General features: G+C 41.4%; 1 protein-coding gene across 1 annotated transcript in view; it reads right to left on the reverse strand.

Moving 5' to 3' along the window:
• Window positions 1-21,976, reverse strand: part of PHLDB1 (pleckstrin homology like domain family B member 1) — a 130,490-nt gene that overhangs the window by 81,982 nt on the left and 26,532 nt on the right. Inside the window, exons 3-4 of the mRNA XM_018552853.1 lie at window positions 11,983-12,106; window positions 9,046-9,216 (exon numbers count right to left, since the gene is read on the reverse strand). Coding sequence (XP_018408355.1) covers window positions 9,046-9,216; window positions 11,983-12,106 — 295 coding nt within the window. The remainder of the gene's footprint in view (window positions 1-9,045; window positions 9,217-11,982; window positions 12,107-21,976) is intronic.

Genomic DNA, 21,976 nt, shown 5'->3' on the forward strand with positions numbered 1-21,976 from the left:
ACAACCAGCAGATGATACTGGCTGCATTGGTTTTAATGTTATACATGCTGTGAGTTTTATCTCTGGCTTAACCATGATGTATACAATGTGAAACCCCAATGCTTGTTTATTGCTTTTGCAGGTAGTCAAACCATGCATGTTTTTTTTGTTTTGTTTTTTAGATAAGCTGAGAGCCTCGGAGGAAAGTGATTGTTTTGCAGCTGTAACTGTCTCAAATTCTTTCTGTAAAAATAGATTTAAAGGCCTCACATCCAGTTGAACTGATTATTTGTCATTTCCCTGCTATTTCAGGGTTAATTGATCAGGCTGATCTTTTTTTTTTTAAAGATTTACTAATGAAAATCAATGAATCATCTGAATAAACATTGAATCTGCATCAGTATCCTGCACATCTTTGGACTGATGCAATTTTAATACAAATAGATACCGGTATGTATGCTGTCATCATTTGATGCTGTTTTGGCCCTGCGGGAAAGGTTCAAATTAGACAAAAATCCGTATTTTGGAGCCAAAGAACAGGAAATGAAATTCTGGGCAGTATACGGGTTTACAAAAGGACATCGTGAATGGCTGATTATGAAGATTAGTCTCGGATTATATGGCTTCAAAAGAATGTGTGAACGGCATTATCTTAATGCCTATTTCCATCTTTGCAGAGGTATTTTTAATTAAAAAAACATATGCCAGTAATGTACACGGAATATACATGAAGCAGGCATATTATTGCAGTTGTTTTATATGAACACAAAAAATGTGTTAGCCTCATGGAAGTGGCTGCAATTGTGCTTTGCAAGTAATGTGTGTATAGTACAAGTGACCTCTCCACCCCCTATTCATTAGTATTCAGGGTGGCAACCCCCCCCCCAGCTGTTAACTGATCGTGTACAAATAAATAACAGGGAGTGGGGAGAGCTGTTTAAAGTCTACTTTATATCCGACCCCGGTACCAGACTGAGTTTCCTGTGGAGAACATTTTGAATTTCTATGATTCAGGCCTAATAAAAACGTAATAAAAAAATGAAGAAAACCTGCAATGTAAGTCATGAAAATGTGCACACATATACATCATCACTGCACCTCTACATTACTACAACATGGTAATCACTTACAAAGGTGGAAATGGACTTTAAAGTCCCCTGGACGAGAAATGATTCTGGTTCTTTGATTTGGTAAGTTAGCTAGTTTATGTAGCCATCCCGACTTCAGAATACACATGGCAAACATTTCAAAGGTTTTACATGCCGTCCAAAATCCTCACCGCTCCAATTCTGCGGTCAGTACCCACTATGTTGAACCCGCAGGTGCAGGCTGAAACAGTGTGTGTTCACCATAAATGTATGAAGTCCAAAGAATAGCTGCACTCCACAGGTGTCAGCAAGTCCAGTCTTTAATGTAATCCAGACTCATGTATACATCACTAACTACCTCCCCAGATCCAGCAGAATCCTCTCATGCATTTCACCAATATGGCTTACTCATAGAGCTCTATGAGCAAGTCGCATTGGTGAAATGCGTGAGAGGGTTCTGCTGGATCTGGGGAGCCTGTTTGCCGACATCTGCGGAGTGCGGCTATTTATTTGCCAAAGGTTTTTGTGTAAACTCGGGTTGAATTTATACTGTTCCATGTGCATGCAGTGTGCATAGTAATGCACATATGTAGGTGTGAATGGTCTTATAGAGTTCCCCTTTGGGCCTGTTCACGCCAAGCCTGTAATTAAACGAATGGTTCCGTGCAACGCACCTACTGTGCGTTACAGTGCGGCAGGTGCTTTGCATTGCCATTCATTTGAATGGCACCTCAAACACGCCTCCTGGCCCCATGGCCCCACGTTACCATGCGTTGCGGTTGAAAAAAGTAGTGCATGCACTATATCAACCTTTCAAGACAGGTGCAAATATGACTGTTCGCTGTGAAAAAAATCCATACTGGCATTTATACACCAGACTTTCTGTAGGTCAATAATGAACCTGTAGTCTGTGTTCCAGTATCATGCGTGTATCAAGGTAACTAACACAATGGATTAGAGTGAACTAGTGCAGTACAGCGATGGCTAAATGAAAAACTCCAGTATTGAGCAGGTAGCCTGTGCTCCCTATATGCACCGCAAGGTTTCATTTTCAGTTTTAATTGGAAATCACCTTTCATTAAAGTTCTGCTTTTTAAAATGCCCATACTGCCCCCTAATATTGCACTTACAATGCTTTCCACCCAGCAGAAACAGAGCTCATGTAGGTAACCTTTCAAGTGATTTTTCTAGTAGTTAGAGAAGCATTGTTAGAAAAGCCCTTCATAGAATCCAGGCTATTTTTAGCAAATGTCTAATCCCTCATGTGACAGATTAATTCTGATTTCTGTGATTATTACCCAAGTTTGGGAAAGTCCAGGCCTGCCTCATGCCCCACCGACCTAAATGTATGTAACAGCTGTTTAAGCAGCAGACTGTGTGTGACACCAGAAGGGGCAAACTGTTCATAAGGCAGCATTAAAAAATAGAGAGATGTAGGATAAAATCTCCTTTATGTCACATTACCCTAGGACAGGGGTATCAATGTGCAGTATAGTTTGAATCATGACATGCAATGCTTATTTCTGTATTAGATTATCACAGTAAAGGTGCCCATACACCTTACGATTATCGTATGCGATCGACTTTTCGGCCGATAACCGTATGTGTGCATTGCAGTGTCCGACCGACAGTACTGTACAATCGTACGACATTTGACGGTCAAGCATGTTTGAAAACTTCGTCAAAAGTCGTACGATCTACACTGCGCTTGCGCTAACGAAAATACGGCAAATCAATTACCGCATTTCGTCCAGGTGCTTTTCTTTAATTACGGCTAAATTAATCTTGGATGGGGCTGCCGTACGAAAATCGTACGACTATTCGATCATCGGACGAAAAGTTTCGTCCGATAATCGTAAGGTGTATGGGCACCTTTTAGAGATGGTCTTTCTCCATTACAAAATGTTCAATGTATAGAAAAATATTTTCCAACTGGTCTCCACTGTAAAGTGACATTAAAGTAAAAAAATGTTTTCCCTCCCCCCAATGTTAATGTCAGCACTTACCTTAAATGATGTTTCTTAATCCGATCTTCTTCTTCTTTCCTGATGTTTTCATCTGTCCCACCAGCGGTGCGGCGGCTCTCCGATCCAGCGCTGACTCCTCTCTGCTTGCAGGCACTTCCGATCCAGCGGTGTCTTCATGCGGGTGCACGCGTCCATAGACTTACCTTGCATCTGTGCTCATCTCCTGGCCGAAAATCCAAATTGCGCATGCGCCCGCCCCAAGATGCTTTGCGGCCGCCCGAGCAGTTTTGGATTCTCGGGCGGGAGCGCGCAACGAAAACAGAGTAAGTTTAAACCGCTTTTAAGGCGTTTAAAACAAAAAAACCTTTTGCCTATATATTTGCTAGCAGTAGCTATAGGCAAAAAAAACAGAGGGTTTAGAACCCCTTTAAGATGATGTAGATATTTGTAGCTGATGGCTGACGCTTGTCATAATTCTCAATTCAATAGAAAAGATAGAACAGACGTGCAAGAATATCAGGCATCACCCCCAACTAAGAAATGTAACTGTACAGTTTGAATTGTTGTGATAATATTCATGGAATGTTCTTCCCCTGAATGCTGATCGTACATTCCTTAAGATAATAACATAAAACACAAGCACTGCTTGCCATGTTAAAACGTTTCCTTTTTTTAAAAAAATTGGAAGGAATGTCAGCCAGGCTTACCTTGTCTCAGACGCGTGGGCTGGATGATTGCAACTCCATCAATAGAACAAGGGTTTCCACATGGATAAAGGGTGAGTGTGCCACATTTATTCTCAATGTAGCAATGTGTAGCAGCAATACCAGGGCCCTGTATAGTAATGTCCTTGGATGAATGGCCTAAGGTGGTCCTCCCTGTGGTAAAAGACAAATGGTGAGAATACAGAAAAGCACAAATAATCTGTGTTTGGTAATGTTCCTACACACATTTTGAATTGTTACTCCAGTGGTCACTAATCTACACTAATTGGATTTAAACTGTATCTCTAGCCAAGACTTTTTCAAAATACAGCTTGCTTTCAGGTCCATTCAGTCTGCATTTCAATTCAGCTTAAGACAATTTTGAGATCAGGCAAAGTTCTTTTATGGGCTAATTTGACCTACAGTGATCCTTCTGATCTCCATTTGGCCTCCTAAGCTGCATCAACCTGCTGTAAGTTGCCTTTGCATTCCCATTATTTTGTATGTGGAGATTTTGTTCACATTTGATTCAAACTTCCTATCAACACAGATCTTTAGAGAAAAACTTACTTCATTACTCTGTGACTGGGTAAGGTAAGAATTAGTGTGAAGCAGCAAAGAAAAAAAATGAAACTGCCGGTGAAGCTGCAAAGATCCACAGCTGAGAGGAGAGAAATCTTCTATTGGACACTTAGTACCTAGATACACTGGAAATCTGGACTTTGTGGGATAAAGGTGGGACAAAAGCCATTTCATAATATGCCTGTAACAGATCTCATTCAAATAAGCCTAAAGGGATGCAGCAAATACTGTATATGAAAAAGGGTCTCAGGTTTGCTGAGACCCAAGATTTAACGTTTGGGTATAATAGCTGAAAGCTACTGTATGAGTGGCAACCAACACTGCTCATAACCTTGAGAATTTGGATTGAGAATCTGGTTAGTATTGAGGGCAAAATGGAAAGTGTCAAACATAGGACAATCCAAGAGGATAATCTGAAACTATAAGGGGCCACACCATACCTTTACTATGGCAGTTCACTCCACCTGAAATACTGATGAAGGCCCTGAAGTTTCTGTACAGATAATGGCTTCTATATATGGCCGGGTCTGGTTCACTTTAACGCTGTATTACAGTATTTTTATGTGAGATGGGTACTTATGCTATGCATTAGCACTATTCTACTCTTCATATTGTAACCACACTTATGCTAATTGCCCTTTACTGTTGACAATGGCACTTTAACTTGTGTAAAGCCTATTGAAATTGATGCAAAGTATTTCACTGATCTGTCACTGCTGACCTAGCTAGTTCTGAACTACTATATGTACATTTCACCCTGACACAATTCCTTACTGGCATTTCTTTCACTTTGCTTTTTGAAACACATTGAGGGCTGATTCATTAAAACTGATTAAATCAGAACATAAGTAGGATTACTGCTAGCAAGCAAGCAAATCAGATTTTTTGCTTAATCTTTTCCAATAAAAAGGTGAAACCTGACTGATATTGGCAAAAAGTATTTTATTTTAATTTTCTTTCTTCAGTTTGAATTAACCAGCCCCATGTCCAAGATCCATGAATTTCCCAGCTCATTGGAGGTGCACGAGAGGCTTCCCTCCATGCTTCTGTTGCTAATGATGGTATAGTATGTGAATGTTATGGTACTCAGAGTCCCTGACAGGTTTTTTCAGACCTTCATTAAGAATCTCAGTCAGAACTTCCAGAAGACCCGCCAGCACCTCTAATGGAAGTCACAGGAGACCTGCCATTAATTGTAATGGCCCTCATAAAAAATCCAGGCCAGTAAGACCAATAATAGTCATAGAATCTGGACCAGAACATCCAGGGTGCCCTGAAGGGAGCTGGTGCTGTGTAATCAAGCCAGCTTTATGTGTGTACAAGAGCTATAATACTGTTGTTTGCTTTCTGTTGCTGACCTGGACCGTCTGACCCCTCTGCGATTGCTGCCTGCCCTGATCTTCTGTCTGAACCTGATTATGTTCCTGTTTCCTGCCTTACCGACTGATTACTCACTGCCGACCTGGACCGTCTTACTACTCTTTCTTAGACGCCTGCCTCGACCCTTGTCTGCATCCGACTACGCTCTTTTCGCCTGACTTTGTTTCCTACCTACTGGCTGCTGACTCGGACCATCCAACCATTCTCTGGCTCTCATGTTAGGATCTCTTCATTTTCCTGACCCCGCTCTAGATTACTGTCTCCTTATTGGAGCCCTGTTGTCCTGCTCATCCCTTTGTAGGGCAAACCTGGGGGCCGCGACCTGGCACCAGCAAGCAGTGAAACCCATCTCCACCATCAGAACTCTGGTGAAAGCTTGACATCTTGGTGTCTATTTACCCGACGTGACCCCGTCTTTTATATTTTACCAAAAAATTAATGAACAGTGTATTGCATGCAAAGGCAGAGCTGCTGTTAACTGATCGTGTACAAATAAATAACAGGGAGTGGGGAGAGCTGTTTAAAGTCTACTTTATATCCGACCCCGGTACCAGACTGAGTTTCCTGTGGAGAACATTTTGAATTTCTATGATTCAGGCCTAATAAAAACGTAATAAAAAAATGAAGAAAACCTGCAATGTAAGTCATGAAAATGTGCACACATATACATCATCACTGCACCTCTACATTACTACAACATGGTAATCACTTACAAAGGTGGAAATGGACTTTAAAGTCCCCTGGACGAGAAATGATTCTGGTTCTTTGATTTGGTAAGTTAGCTAGTTTATGTAGCCATCCCGACTTCAGAATACACATGGCAAACATTTCAAAGGTTTTACATGCCGTCCAAAATCCTCACCGCTCCAATTCTGCGGTCAGTACCCACTATGTTGAACCCGCAGGTGCAGGCTGAAACAGTGTGTGTTCACCATAAATGTATGAAGTCCAAAGAATAGCTGCACTCCACAGGTGTCAGCAAGTCCAGTCTTTAATGTAATCCAGACTCATGTATACATCACTAACTACCTCCCCAGATCCAGCAGAATCCTCTCATGCATTTCACCAATATGGCTTACTCATAGAGCTCTATGAGCAAGTCGCATTGGTGAAATGCGTGAGAGGGTTCTGCTGGATCTGGGGAGCCTGTTTGCCGACATCTGCGGAGTGCGGCTATTTCTTTGCCAAACGTTTTTGTGTAAACTCGGGTTGAATTTATACTGTTCCATGTGCATGCAGTGTGCATAGTAATGCACATATGTAGGTGTGAATGGTCTTATAGAGTTCCCCTTTGGGCCTTTTCACGCCAAGCCTGTAATTAAACGAATGGTTCCGTGCAACGCACCTACTGTGCGTTACAGTGCGGCAGGTGCTTTGCATTGCCATTCATTTGAATGGCACCTCAAACACGCCTCCTGGCCCCATGGCCCCACGTTACCATGCGTTGCGGTTGAAAAAAGTAGTGCATGCACTATATCAACCTTTCAAGACAGGTGCAAATATGACTGTTCGCTGTGAAAAAAATCCATACTGGCATTTATACACCAGACTTTCTGTAGGTCAATAATGAACCTGTAGTCTGTGTTCCAGTATCATGCGTGTATCAAGGTAACTAACACAATGGATTAGAGTGAACTAGTGCAGTACAGCGATGGCTAAATGAAAAACTCCAGTATTGAGCAGGTAGCCTGTGCTCCCTATATGCACCGCAAGGTTTCATTTTCAGTTTTAATTGGAAATCACCTTTCATTAAAGTTCTGCTTTTTAAAATGCCCATACTGCCCCCTAATATTGCACTTACAATGCTTTCCACCCAGCAGAAACAGAGCTCATGTAGGTAACCTTTCAAGTGATTTTTCTAGTAGTTAGAGAAGCATTGTTAGAAAAGCCCTTCATAGAATCCAGGCTATTTTTAGCAAATGTCTAATCCCTCATGTGACAGATTAATTCTGATTTCTGTGATTATTACCCAAGTTTGGGAAAGTCCAGGCCTGCCTCATGCCCCACCGACCTAAATGTATGTAACAGCTGTTTAAGCAGCAGACTGTGTGTGACACCAGAAGGGGCAAACTGTTCATAAGGCAGCATTAAAAAATAGAGAGATGTAGGATAAAATCTCCTTTATGTCACATTACCCTAGGACAGGGGTATCAATGTGCAGTATAGTTTGAATCATGACATGCAATGCTTATTTCTGTATTAGATTATCACAGTAAAGGTGCCCATACACCTTACGATTATCGTATGCGATCGACTTTTCGGCCGATAACCGTATGTGTGCATTGCAGTGTCCGACCGACAGTACTGTACAATCGTACGACATTTGACGGTCAAGCATGTTTGAAAACTTCGTCAAAAGTCGTACGATCTACACTGCGCTTGCGCTAACGAAAATACGGCAAATCAATTACCGCATTTCGTCCAGGTGCTTTTCTTTAATTACGGCTAAATTAATCTTGGATGGGGCTGCCGTACGAAAATCGTACGACTATTCGATCATCGGACGAAAAGTTTCGTCCGATAATCGTAAGGTGTATGGGCACCTTTTAGAGATGGTCTTTCTCCATTACAAAATGTTCAATGTATAGAAAAATATTTTCCAACTGGTCTCCACTGTAAAGTGACATTAAAGTAAAAAAATGTTTTCCCTCCCCCCAATGTTAATGTCAGCACTTACCTTAAATGATGTTTCTTAATCCGATCTTCTTCTTCTTTCCTGATGTTTTCATCTGTCCCACCAGCGGTGCGGCGGCTCTCCGATCCAGCGCTGACTCCTCTCTGCTTGCAGGCACTTCCGATCCAGCGGTGTCTTCATGCGGGTGCACGCGTCCATAGACTTACCTTGCATCTGTGCTCATCTCCTGGCCGAAAATCCAAATTGCGCATGCGCCCGCCCCAAGATGCTTTGCGGCCGCCCGAGCAGTTTTGGATTCTCGGGCGGGAGCGCGCAACGAAAACAGAGTAAGTTTAAACCGCTTTTAAGGCGTTTAAAACAAAAAAACCTTTTGCCTATATATTTGCTAGCAGTAGCTATAGGCAAAAAAAACAGAGGGTTTAGAACCCCTTTAAGATGATGTAGATATTTGTAGCTGATGGCTGACGCTTGTCATAATTCTCAATTCAATAGAAAAGATAGAACAGACGTGCAAGAATATCAGGCATCACCCCCAACTAAGAAATGTAACTGTACAGTTTGAATTGTTGTGATAATATTCATGGAATGTTCTTCCCCTGAATGCTGATCGTACATTCCTTAAGATAATAACATAAAACACAAGCACTGCTTGCCATGTTAAAACGTTTCCTTTTTTTAAAAAAATTGGAAGGAATGTCAGCCAGGCTTACCTTGTCTCAGACGCGTGGGCTGGATGATTGCAACTCCATCAATAGAACAAGGGTTTCCACATGGATAAAGGGTGAGTGTGCCACATTTATTCTCAATGTAGCAATGTGTAGCAGCAATACCAGGGCCCTGTATAGTAATGTCCTTGGATGAATGGCCTAAGGTGGTCCTCCCTGTGGTAAAAGACAAATGGTGAGAATACAGAAAAGCACAAATAATCTGTGTTTGGTAATGTTCCTACACACATTTTGAATTGTTACTCCAGTGGTCACTAATCTACACTAATTGGATTTAAACTGTATCTCTAGCCAAGACTTTTTCAAAATACAGCTTGCTTTCAGGTCCATTCAGTCTGCATTTCAATTCAGCTTAAGACAATTTTGAGATCAGGCAAAGTTCTTTTATGGGCTAATTTGACCTACAGTGATCCTTCTGATCTCCATTTGGCCTCCTAAGCTGCATCAACCTGCTGTAAGTTGCCTTTGCATTCCCATTATTTTGTATGTGGAGATTTTGTTCACATTTGATTCAAACTTCCTATCAACACAGATCTTTAGAGAAAAACTTACTTCATTACTCTGTGACTGGGTAAGGTAAGAATTAGTGTGAAGCAGCAAAGAAAAAAAATGAAACTGCCGGTGAAGCTGCAAAGATCCACAGCTGAGAGGAGAGAAATCTTCTATTGGACACTTAGTACCTAGATACACTGGAAATCTGGACTTTGTGGGATAAAGGTGGGACAAAAGCCATTTCATAATATGCCTGTAACAGATCTCATTCAAATAAGCCTAAAGGGATGCAGCAAATACTGTATATGAAAAAGGGTCTCAGGTTTGCTGAGACCCAAGATTTAACGTTTGGGTATAATAGCTGAAAGCTACTGTATGAGTGGCAACCAACACTGCTCATAACCTTGAGAATTTGGATTGAGAATCTGGTTAGTATTGAGGGCAAAATGGAAAGTGTCAAACATAGGACAATCCAAGAGGATAATCTGAAACTATAAGGGGCCACACCATACCTTTACTATGGCAGTTCACTCCACCTGAAATACTGATGAAGGCCCTGAAGTTTCTGTACAGATAATGGCTTCTATATATGGCCGGGTCTGGTTCACTTTAACGCTGTATTACAGTATTTTTATGTGAGATGGGTACTTATGCTATGCATTAGCACTATTCTACTCTTCATATTGTAACCACACTTATGCTAATTGCCCTTTACTGTTGACAATGGCACTTTAACTTGTGTAAAGCCTATTGAAATTGATGCAAAGTATTTCACTGATCTGTCACTGCTGACCTAGCTAGTTCTGAACTACTATATGTACATTTCACCCTGACACAATTCCTTACTGGCATTTCTTTCACTTTGCTTTTTGAAACACATTGAGGGCTGATTCATTAAAACTGATTAAATCAGAACATAAGTAGGATTACTGCTAGCAAGCAAGCAAATCAGATTTTTTGCTTAATCTTTTCCAATAAAAAGGTGAAACCTGACTGATATTGGCAAAAAGTATTTTATTTTAATTTTCTTTCTTCAGTTTGAATTAACCAGCCCCATGTCCAAGATCCATGAATTTCCCAGCTCATTGGAGGTGCACGAGAGGCTTCCCTCCATGCTTCTGTTGCTAATGATGGTATAGTATGTGAATGTTATGGTACTCAGAGTCCCTGACAGGTTTTTTCAGACCTTCATTAAGAATCTCAGTCAGAACTTCCAGAAGACCCGCCAGCACCTCTAATGGAAGTCACAGGAGACCTGCCATTAATTGTAATGGCCCTCATAAAAAATCCAGGCCAGTAAGACCAATAATAGTCATAGAATCTGGACCAGAACATCCAGGGTGCCCTGAAGGGAGCTGGTGCTGTGTAATCAAGCCAGCTTTATGTGTGTACAAGAGCTATAATACTGTTGTTTGCTTTCTGTTGCTGACCTGGACCGTCTGACCCCTCTGCGATTGCTGCCTGCCCTGATCTTCTGTCTGAACCTGATTATGTTCCTGTTTCCTGCCTTACCGACTGATTACTCACTGCCGACCTGGACCGTCTTACTACTCTTTCTTAGACGCCTGCCTCGACCCTTGTCTGCATCCGACTACGCTCTTTTCGCCTGACTTTGTTTCCTACCTACTGGCTGCTGACTCGGACCATCCAACCATTCTCTGGCTCTCATGTTAGGATCTCTTCATTTTCCTGACCCCGCTCTAGATTACTGTCTCCTTATTGGAGCCCTGTTGTCCTGCTCATCCCTTTGTAGGGCAAACCTGGGGGCCGCGACCTGGCACCAGCAAGCAGTGAAACCCATCTCCACCATCAGAACTCTGGTGAAAGCTTGACATCTTGGTGTCTATTTACCCGACGTGACCCCGTCTTTTATATTTTACCAAAAAATTGGGTGCTGATAAAAGTTTTATAACATAACGTAGGGAAAACAGGTTTTTTTCAAAGTTTGCAGAACTTTTCTCATTATATGGTAAAAAATAAAAACCCCAGTGGTGATTAAAAGCCAGCAAAAGAAAGCTCTATCGGTCCCTAAAAAAAATGGTATAAAATGAATTTCAGTACAGCGTTGCAACGCGGAATAAAAGTCAGTCAAAGTACCTCCGCGCTGAATACTGAAAAATGGCCTGGCCAGGAAGGGGGTTTAACACCCCGATCAGCAAGTGGTTAAAAAAAAACAGTTGCGTGTGTGTGTGTGTCTGTGAGTGATAACAGATGGGATCCACTTGGTGTTTGTGTTTCAATGAAACCACAGCCTGACTTTTACAGGGAAACATCATTTATGGCTGATACAAGAATGTGTACTACACACCAAAGACAATACACTACACTATGCATCAAGGAGAAAATAATGTAACAGTACTTTATTTAAAGCTTCACTGAGTTAGACCATAGTAATAGGAATCCATAAAATATTCATTCATTCATAAATACCTTCTTCCAATGGCAGTAGAGTGATTGCAGTGCTCAGTCTCCCACTTCCAAGACTCACAAGATGTGGTTTCTCTGTGTGCACCTTCACAATTTTTCCTGTGTCTATAAGATCCAGTGGGGTGCTCTGCTTGTAACACAAAGTGAGATACATTACTATATGATGCACAATGAGAAGACAATTGTAATCACTGGCTAGTGCTAGCAAATTTATACCAACTGGACTTGGAGATTATTTTTACCATAATCCAAATAGTTTATTTCATTCATGTGATTGCAGGTTTCCCAACATTTAACCCCTTATGGATAGTCCAAATCATCACAATCCACTTATTATAATGTTAAGCACATGCACCCTGGACTGCAAAAACAGCTTGGATTTGTGAAGATTTCTTAAGAATAATTAGTAATTTTTATATACTACCTTTATTTAGATATATATTATGTAACCCTGAAAAACTTTTTAGTAGTTTTTGTGCTTCCAAATATATTGTGTAGCAGTGCTGTTAGGAACGATGTGTAGCATAATGAGTAGCAAAAGTTCACAAAAGATATGGCGCTCACTCCATGAGAGAATGGAAACATCTTTTATAATGAATGCTAAAATAGAGAGGGGTGTTTGTTACTTATACTATATTCTTCTCTCTGGAAAATAACTATAGAATAGATACAAATACACGTGCCCCATCACTGCAGACTTCTCTGTTCCTGTGCTCATTATTGGTGCTCAATCACTTAATATAAAAGATCAAACGCTTGGCCCATTTGCCAGGACAGTACCTAAAAACTAAGATTCAAGATCTGCATATTTGTGATGAGCTTTATCATCTTTAAGAACAACGTTTCACATGTTGCATTAAAGTCATATAACAATATAAGTTCTAAAAATGCACACATCTTTTTTATTTCAATGTAATTAAAATGCTCTTGGGATGGTACTGTTTATATAGCAAAGAATAACAAGAGACACATAAAATCCCAGCTTATTTCCATAGCTCCTTTCACAAGACATATGTTCCCCAGATAAATGCAGCAAGCTCAGACTAATAAGTAACACATTCCAAACTGGAATAAACATTATACATTGATGGAGCTCACTTGTGGTGAAGATATAATGGTAAAACATGCATAGCACACAGTGAGGGACATACTGTGTATCAAGAAAATCAGCGATAACATTAGACCTACCTCCAAATCAGGCTCTCATTTAGTCAAAGTATAGGCAATACTGTATTTGTGAACCCAGCACTAGCAATCCTGGCCAGTCAAAGGTGTACAACATATTTAGAATAGTAGGTGAGACAGATGTATTATGGGTATTTATTAGGGCTGCGGAAATTAATGATTAATTACCTGACTAATCATTAAAATGTTTGATCGATTAAAATTATTTTGATCAGTATTGAAAATACTCACCTCTCCGCCGGCTTCCGGGAGTCCCGTCGGAGATCCAGTGACGTCACCGACATCGACGTCACCGGACTCCTCCCCCTTCCCCAAGTGGCTCCGTTGGCTAACGAAGTGAACTGCAACACAATGACCACCATAGAAAGATGTAAACCTAATCTATGGGTGCGAATTTGCTTCACAAGGGTTGTATTTTCAATACAAACATGGGGACATAACCTCAAAGCAGAGCAGATGAAAAGGTAAAACCTGAGCAGCATAATGGCTTAGTAGCTGGCACCGGGGTAGATCACCGACGGAGCCACTTGGGCCGGTGATCTGTCGACACTGAGAACTTATCGAGTTCTGCGACCGCCTGACTTCCGGTTTCGTTACAACTAAGAGGTTTGCCCAAGAAACTTGTTCTGCACGAGCGCCAGCCAAGGCATTGGCCCATACACATACAGCACAGCAATGAAGTAATACAATGAACTAGGATCACACTAATCCACTAATGTGGATTAGTCACACTATACACTAATGTGTATAGGCCAATATAGTTGGATCTGTACGTGCGTTATAATTATTCGAAATTAATCGATTTAAAAAAAGTTCGATTAATCAAACACAAAAATTTTAATCAGTACCAGCCCTAGTATTTATAGCGCCAACAATTTATGCAGAGGTTTACATATTATACATTCAGTCCCTATACATTGAGTGAAGGAGTTCATAATCTGAGATCCTTACTTTACATGCACACACACACCCTTGCCAATTTATACAGGAGATGATTAACCTGCCAGCAAGTCTTTGGAGGAAACTTAAACTCAGACAGAGCATGCAAACTCCATGCAAGTAGTGTCCTGTTTGGGATTTAAACTGAGGATCCCAGACGGGCTAGGCAGGAGTACTAACCATCTAACAACTGTGCAGATTTACACTCAATATACACAAAAGCGTACATGAAAGTAAAATTAAAAAAATTAGTACTGCATTCCTCTGTTCCTCACAGTTGATAATATAATGTACATTTTATGAATAGAAATCCAGGCCTAATACCTGATGATCTTAGCCATCCCCCCACCAAAATCCAAGGCTTCTTCTTCTTTCCTGACTAGGAATAAGCAATTCTGTCTGAGTTCGGTTCACAAACAGGTTTGTGACTCTTGCTCAAAGTTCGATAGCTTTGCTGTGAACTCATTAAAGTCTATGGTGGACGAATCCTGTTATTTAATTCTTGCCTATCTGTAGGGCTACTGTCAAACACAGTGCATGGGAAGCCAGGCTCTGCCATGGGGGACATGTACTAATGCCAATATTAAAAATAAATACATATCTCTCTCCCTACACAGAATGGTCAGCTCTCCCTAACAGGTACAACGCACAATGACTGAGCGTAGCCCTTTTAAAGAGGTCTGGGGTTATACAGATACGTTTTCAGCCACATCCTGTGGATTTGCTGCAAACCCTTGGCAGCAGCAAAACCGGAACCTCATCCCTATTTCTGACCCTGCTAACTACAGAAGCAGGTCCACTGTGGCGTAGTTTGGTTATGTCTCTTCTCCTTGTCTGGGACCTTATGATGCTCTGCAGATGCACAGTGTGCCTGTAGTCCCATAGTCATCCTTTGTCATGTATATATGACATTTATGTCATGTATAATGAAGTTCTGCTGGATGTTACTATGTAATTATAGCCTAATGGCTAACATACACTTTAAGAAGTGGTCATGGTCAGGTTTTATTTAGTTGCAGTGCTACTTTAGAGCAGCAGAGGGAGGACTATATATATCAAGTCGTAATTGTATGAAGTTTATCTGTCTGGTATCTGTCTCACTGCTTTGCTGTGGGACAGAAGTGATAAATGTTCCCCCGCTGTGTGTTTAGCATCCTTACTCCTCTCATTTACAAGATAACAAAAATTCCAACCAGAGCTGCAGACAAACTCAAACAAAAGGCAAAATAACTATTTACAGCAGTTTTAGCTGACACAGTAATTGTACACAGTAACAAATGTAATGGTGTAGCCAAAGACATGGGAACAGTTTATGGAACACTTGAGGTAGCCATTGTTGCAGCAAGTCACAAAGCTACACCAAGGCAGATTGATTTCTTAGATAAAGAATTGTACTCTTTTCAGGGAAGGCAGCACACCCCAGCACTGGGCAGCCCTTTGGTAAGAACAGAATAGCTCAGCAGTACATTCCAGGAATGCCAACAGACAGGCAATTGATACAGTACAAAGTTCTTTAATAAACAATCCCACACTATAATAAGCAAATGCTTTTGCACTAGCTGAAACTACCTGGTACCAGACCTGTAGTGTTGTGGCACTTTACAACAGTCCCTTTGGGTATCTGATCTACTCCACTGGGTAGTAGCTAGTTAGGTAGCAGGTACCTTATGTTTTCCAAACAGAACTGCAAGACCAATCTCTGCAGCCACCTCATATCCCCTTTTAAAGTGTATGGAATGTCAGGGTACATGGGTAGGGTTGCCACCTATCCAGGATTCACCCAGACAGTCCGGGTTTTGAATGCTGTGTTCAGGTTTCATGGCAGCAGAAACCCGGACACAAGATGGCAGGCAGGCAGGGGCAACAAAAATTAATATAGGGGCTACTGGCCCCCCCACTGAAAATAGTCTCAACTGTGATATTTACATATGAATAAGCCATGAATCATTCTCCCAAAAAAATGTCAGCTCGTCGCTAGAGTGTTCGGGTTTCGCTTGAAGAAAAGGTGGCAACCCTATACATGGGTAAAAACCCCAAAAAAACAAATATAATTACATATGCAGTACACATGTACGTTGGACATTTTCCCATGTTTTATCCCTTTCTAGTCCCTTTCAGTACAGCAAAATACCTGCTAACCCTAACAGAAATGCACTCGACTCCTAATCTGCTGTTGTAGGCTGACAACATAGTGCCTTCTCTACACTGAATTAGCAAGGAATGGTGTCAAACCACACCAGTTGTCTTTTGCTGAACTACGGAATACCTCCACCTCCTCTCATTTCCGCAATATACGGAGGGTTGTAGTCCCTGGTAAGAACTGGGAGCACTGATAAGTTTGCTTGAGTTAACACAGGCAGAGGACAGGAAATGATCCGCTAATCAGGACTATGGACAGAATATTTGAGCATATGGTTTACTGTCTCCCTGGAACCAACATTTGGCACGAGTTGGATAAAATAGATAGAGTGGTGGGAGAAGCTGGGCCTGACCCAGAGGTCCTGGTTTATGTTAGACTAAACAATGGGGATCCGAATTATCAACTTAATAACCTAGACCAGGGGTAGGTAACCTTGGCACTTCAGCTGTGCCGACACTACAAATCCCATCTTGCCTCTGTCTCTGAGAGTCACGCATTGCAAGACTCTGACAGCAAGGTTGTCAGAGTTTTGCAAAGCTTCATGGGACTTGTAGTTCCACCACAGCTGATGTGCCAAGGTTGCCTGCCCCTGAACTAGACTAACTTAAAGGAAGGGACCTCCTAGGTTGTATTCCCTAAAATTCGTTGTTTGTCATCCATAACACAGGAATGATAATGGGAGCTAAGAGATATCTGCATAGCTAATGCCCGTGTGTAAGAAAGAGGGATTTTCATTTCTAGAGTACCGGGGTGACTTTTCATAGGGGCACAACCTGTCTGCTGAAGAAGGTTTGCATCTGAACGGTAGGGGGTCTGCTTTACTAGGGGACATATTTATAGGATGGCTAAAAATGAAACCAGGTTATAGGTGGGAGGGCATGTTAGAAGTGGGTCGAGTAGGGGATTACTTGAGGGTGAAGTGGGAAAGGATAGGGGGAAGGTTATGGCGGGTAAAACAAGAAATTCCTATGTCACAAATAAACACTGGAGAGTACAGCTCAAATTGTACAAGAAAAAAAGATGTAAATCTACATGCTAAAATGCCATTGCAGTTTAAAGTCTATTTTCAGAAAAGCCAGAGGTCGGGCAAGCAAAATGGGAGAGCTTGATGTTTTGATGTATGAAGAACATGATGATTTAGATGGTAATATAGAATCTTGGCATGATTTCTCACATGACTGGCCTATTAATATTTCACAGTTACAGTATGTTCTCATTCAGAGACAGGGTAAACAGATAAGGTGGGTGCTGTCTGTATGTGAGAATGTATGCTAAAGAAGAGAGTATGAAAGATGACCTTGTTGATAGAAAGTTTGATGGTACTGAGGCATTACGGGACAAATTTTCATACAGGTGTGCATACTGCTAAGTTAATTATTGGCGTAAGTTACAAGCCTACTAGTATTAATGAGGAGGTAAAAACTCTACTACTTACCCAGGTAGGAAGGGTTACACCGGGCAGAGAGAGTGGTAATACTAGGAGATGTTAACTATCCTGAAGTAGACTGGCATAATGCTTTATAGCAAAGGGGTGCAAATGTTTAACTTATTGCAGGGCAATTCTTATTAGAATGTCTATAGAAGCAACAACAGCAAAGAGATACCCTGCTGAATCTGTTAAAGTACAACTATGGGCAAAATAAAAAGAAAAATGGACAAAGTTGATGCAGGCTGTCACCGGGATCAACACGGTAGTCCCCCATGTAACAGTTGTATTACCTGTTGATACTGCAAGTAGATCAATTATTCTCCTGGTGGCAATGCTGTTCATTCCCAAATGAAATCTCACAGCAGTGTTGTCAGCCAGTGGACAGGGTAGTCTTAGATGGACATGTAGTTTTACATGAACTTTATGGAATAAACAAGCAAATCAAACGTAACATTTTTAAGCTGGTACAACAACAGTTTTCTTTTTCTCTTGGAAAAAGTGTATATTGATACAATATACTCATTATAAGCACCCCTGTCAGGGTAGTATGGTTTTTCTCAAATCTCTTACTGACACGTTTGCTGGCCTGTTATAGTGGGGGGGAAAACAGATCTACTGCCATTCTCAACAGGTAATAATACTATGTTAAAGAGGGAAATTCAAATAAACAGGTGTGCTGCTCAGCATGCCCATGGCAAAGTGCTCTTTCTGTATATCACTGACAGACCTACCCTTGTGGTCACTGTATCCTTGACACATAACTGTGTTCACTGCATTCCTGGTAGAGTGGCCATTGTGCTACACATATTCCTGGGAGAGAATCCCATGTGATCAGTATGCCCTTGTCACAGTGCCCCATGTACTCTTATGCCGTGGCTAGGTACCTAAGGTGTCCAGCATATCCCTGGAAGAATGCCCCTTGTGCTGAGAATATGCCTGACAGGCTACTTAATGTACTCAGCATGTGCCTAATAAAGAATCCAAAGTGCTAGTGTGTTTAAAAGGTCTTGGGAAAGAACCCCTTGAGGTCACGATGTTCCTGACTGACTGTCCAATAGTCCAGTTAGAGTGCTACCGTGTTTCCCCGAAAATAAGACACTGTTTTATATTTTTTGTCCCCCCAAAAAAACACACTAGGTCTTATTTTCGGGGGATGTCTTTATTTTATTTTTTTAATGTGCAACAAAATGAAAAAATACTGTCACACACATTGTCACAGTACGTGCAGGCTGCAGCTGTCCTGGAGCTCTCCTCTCTGATGCCATCCAGGAAGCCACCTCGTCGCACGGACCTCCAGTCAGAAGTTCCCTCACCTCACCTGACCTCACTCCGACCCCACTGGCCATGCTGCGCTGGGCCGCTGCCTGCTAATAAATGTAATTTTCTGCCCGCGGGCAGCACTCTAAGCAAAAGCCGAGGCAGACAGGTGTGCGGGCGGGAGCTGCAGCGCGGCAGGCAGTCCCCGCCATGTATGTATGAAATGTTTTGTGGTCCTTGACATGTTTTGTACATGTAGACTTCAGGAGACCAGCTGTTCATATAATTGAACGTTACTCTCGGTCCCCTGGCTGGCTGCTTGGATGCAGCAATACATGTGCGCCCCCTACTACCGAACTAGGTCTTATTTTCGGGGTAGGTCTTATATTACAGAAATCTCTGAAGATAGTACTACTTTCGGGGTAGGTCTTATTTTCGGGGGAAAAACAGTACATGTGATCAGTATGTTCCTGACCTTGTGTTCCAAGTTGTCAACATCTCCCTTGTGCACATCATGACTCTAGTCATAATATTGGACCTCTATCACTAGCTCAGCTACTACTGTCTCTAATAAGCAAGCTTTAGCCCCCTTCACCTGCTGAGCATGCTCCAACTCCTCAAAATACACCTGCAACACAAAAAGCAGGGACATTTTATTTTACTTATGGACTTAAGTAAAATAGGGGGAGTAATGGGTAACTTATTGTGTATGTTAAGCGTACATTCCCATATACAATATATGCATGTTGTACAGTTAATATTTGTTTATGTTGCATGCATGTGGGTTGTGTGTGGTCCATATGTGATCACTACAACTGCACAGTCCTCAAGTTAAACAATCACTGTCTAAGGCTTTTGCTGTGTAAATTACTCTCCTGTAAGAGAAAATGACATTATAACCAGACACCTTCTTGGCTGAACCTTTTTCTCTGTGATTTTCTATTTAGAGGAAGGAACATCATCCTAAATATTAACTTGGCAAAGTTAATTTCTACTGTAATTTACCTTACCTGGTCCTCTTCATGTCAGCATACACCCAGAAGTTAACAGTAACCTACCACCAGTGTTCTAAGCATTTATGCCGACATGTGCACATGAAAGGTACATTACACTGAGTATCTGATAATAATTTTTTACTTATCCTGGTTCTCAAACATGTCAGCATGGCAATGGGACCTAACTAGCAGTAAGCAATAAAAATAAAAGGCTGGGATACCATGAAAAATGCTAAAACAAATGGAAATTTAATGAAAAACAGCAGCTGGAATGATAGAAGTCCACCTGGCTGCCACATTGATTATATCATGCTTGACAAAGGTATGAGCTGAAGACCAGCTGGGTGCCATGCAAATTGTCTCTGCTAAAACCTGGATATATGACGCCCAAAAAGCAAGTAAATCTTTTAACTGGTAACAGATTTAGATGGTCTTAGCATTCCAGGAGGAAACCATGTGCTAGAAGGTTGGATGTCCCTCTTTTCTAGGTCTTCAGGTACTGTAAGACTATGAAAATGTAGTCATTGCTGAGAGAATGTGTTCCTTTCTTGATCTTTTAGATAAGATGACTTACAGGGTTTTTTTTACAAAAGGGTGAAGAGTTTGGAGAAGGCAAGAAAAGTGAACAATCTGGGACAACATACAGTAGCTGAACTGGAAAGTGAGCTGAATTGGAAATTTTTTCCAAATCAGCTAATTTGGCCTAGATTGTTCACTTCTCCTGCCTTCTCCAAACTCTTCACCCTTTTGTGAATAACCTTGTTACTGTATTTCTGAGGTGTGTAATGTAAAACAAAAGGAGTGTAACCATGTCATGTCTAGTAATGTAGTGACTCACATCATTGTCAACTGTCATGTCAATGGGAAAAGGCAGGGAAAGCCCACTCCAACTACAGGTGAAGCTTTGAAATTGTCTTGGGAAAGAACTGAAAGACCTCTATACGTGAGGAGAACCTTTAGGTCTTTAAGACGCTTGTCCCCAATGTAAAGGCCAATAACAATATAGTGTTCAGGGTGATATGCCTACAAAGGCAAAGAAGCTCTTACAAATGTGGAAATAGGTAGTATATGTTGAGGTCTCCCATGCTTTGAGTAAGGTTTCTACCGCCTCACAGTAAATATAATGTAGGAATCTCTGGTATTCACTCTCTAAGCCATCAAAGACAGCCTGTTGCAATCGGCTGTAGGAAGGGAATGTTATTTGTGTAATGCCGTGATATTAAGATATACTGTACATACAGTATAAGTGTAGGGATGTGGCATTTTTCCTAATTCTCCTATATTTTTGTGATCTATTAGTGTTTATGTAGACTTAGTTCGCTTAGCTGTGCTGCCTAGTATACTCTAAGTGTGCAGTGATTGTTCTCAGTCACATGTTCCACCAAACTAGGCCCCTGGACTTAGGACCTAGGGGTATGGGAAGCAGTGGGGATCTCCTATCCTGGGAGTTGTCCCTAAGGTACTGGCTGCTATGATGGAGTGCTACAGTACAGGCCTTGAGGAAGCACAGCTGCATTTGTCTACCACAGTGGTGAGTGATTGACTGAGTCTGGTAACATCGGAACCTTCTCATTGCTATCCTGCCCTGATGTAATGACTGAGCATACACTAGAACCTCAGTTACAAAGAGCCAAAGTTACTTGTTAGGTGTTCAGCCAGTAAAATTATACAGAAAGCAGGTTTTATAAGATAGAGGACTATAGAGAAGACTAAAGGATTGTGCTTTGATGTTCTTAAAAATGCATAAGCAAAGAATAAAAAAAAAAAAAAAAAAAGTTATCCTGTGCTCCCTCATCCTCCCATTTCTTCTCCATGCATATGCAAATTAAAATACTTAAAATATATTCCAAGTGACTGAAGCTCATCATTCTTATCCACCACTGACCAGAGTTGTAAGTACAGAAGAACATGCCTAGGGACAAGGTTATTCGCAACTGGGGGTTCCGCTTATAAACTACAAGGCCCAGCTGGGTGGAGGCACTGTCATTTAATGAGATATTCAATCCCATACTTCCACTTAGCGGAGGCTCAGGATTTCCAAGGTAGCAGGGG

Source organism: Nanorana parkeri, unplaced genomic scaffold, assembly GCF_000935625.1.
Source record: "Nanorana parkeri isolate BGI_ZX_2015 unplaced genomic scaffold, ASM93562v1 scaffold98, whole genome shotgun sequence".
NCBI classification, from domain to species: Eukaryota; Metazoa; Chordata; class Amphibia; order Anura; family Dicroglossidae; genus Nanorana; species Nanorana parkeri.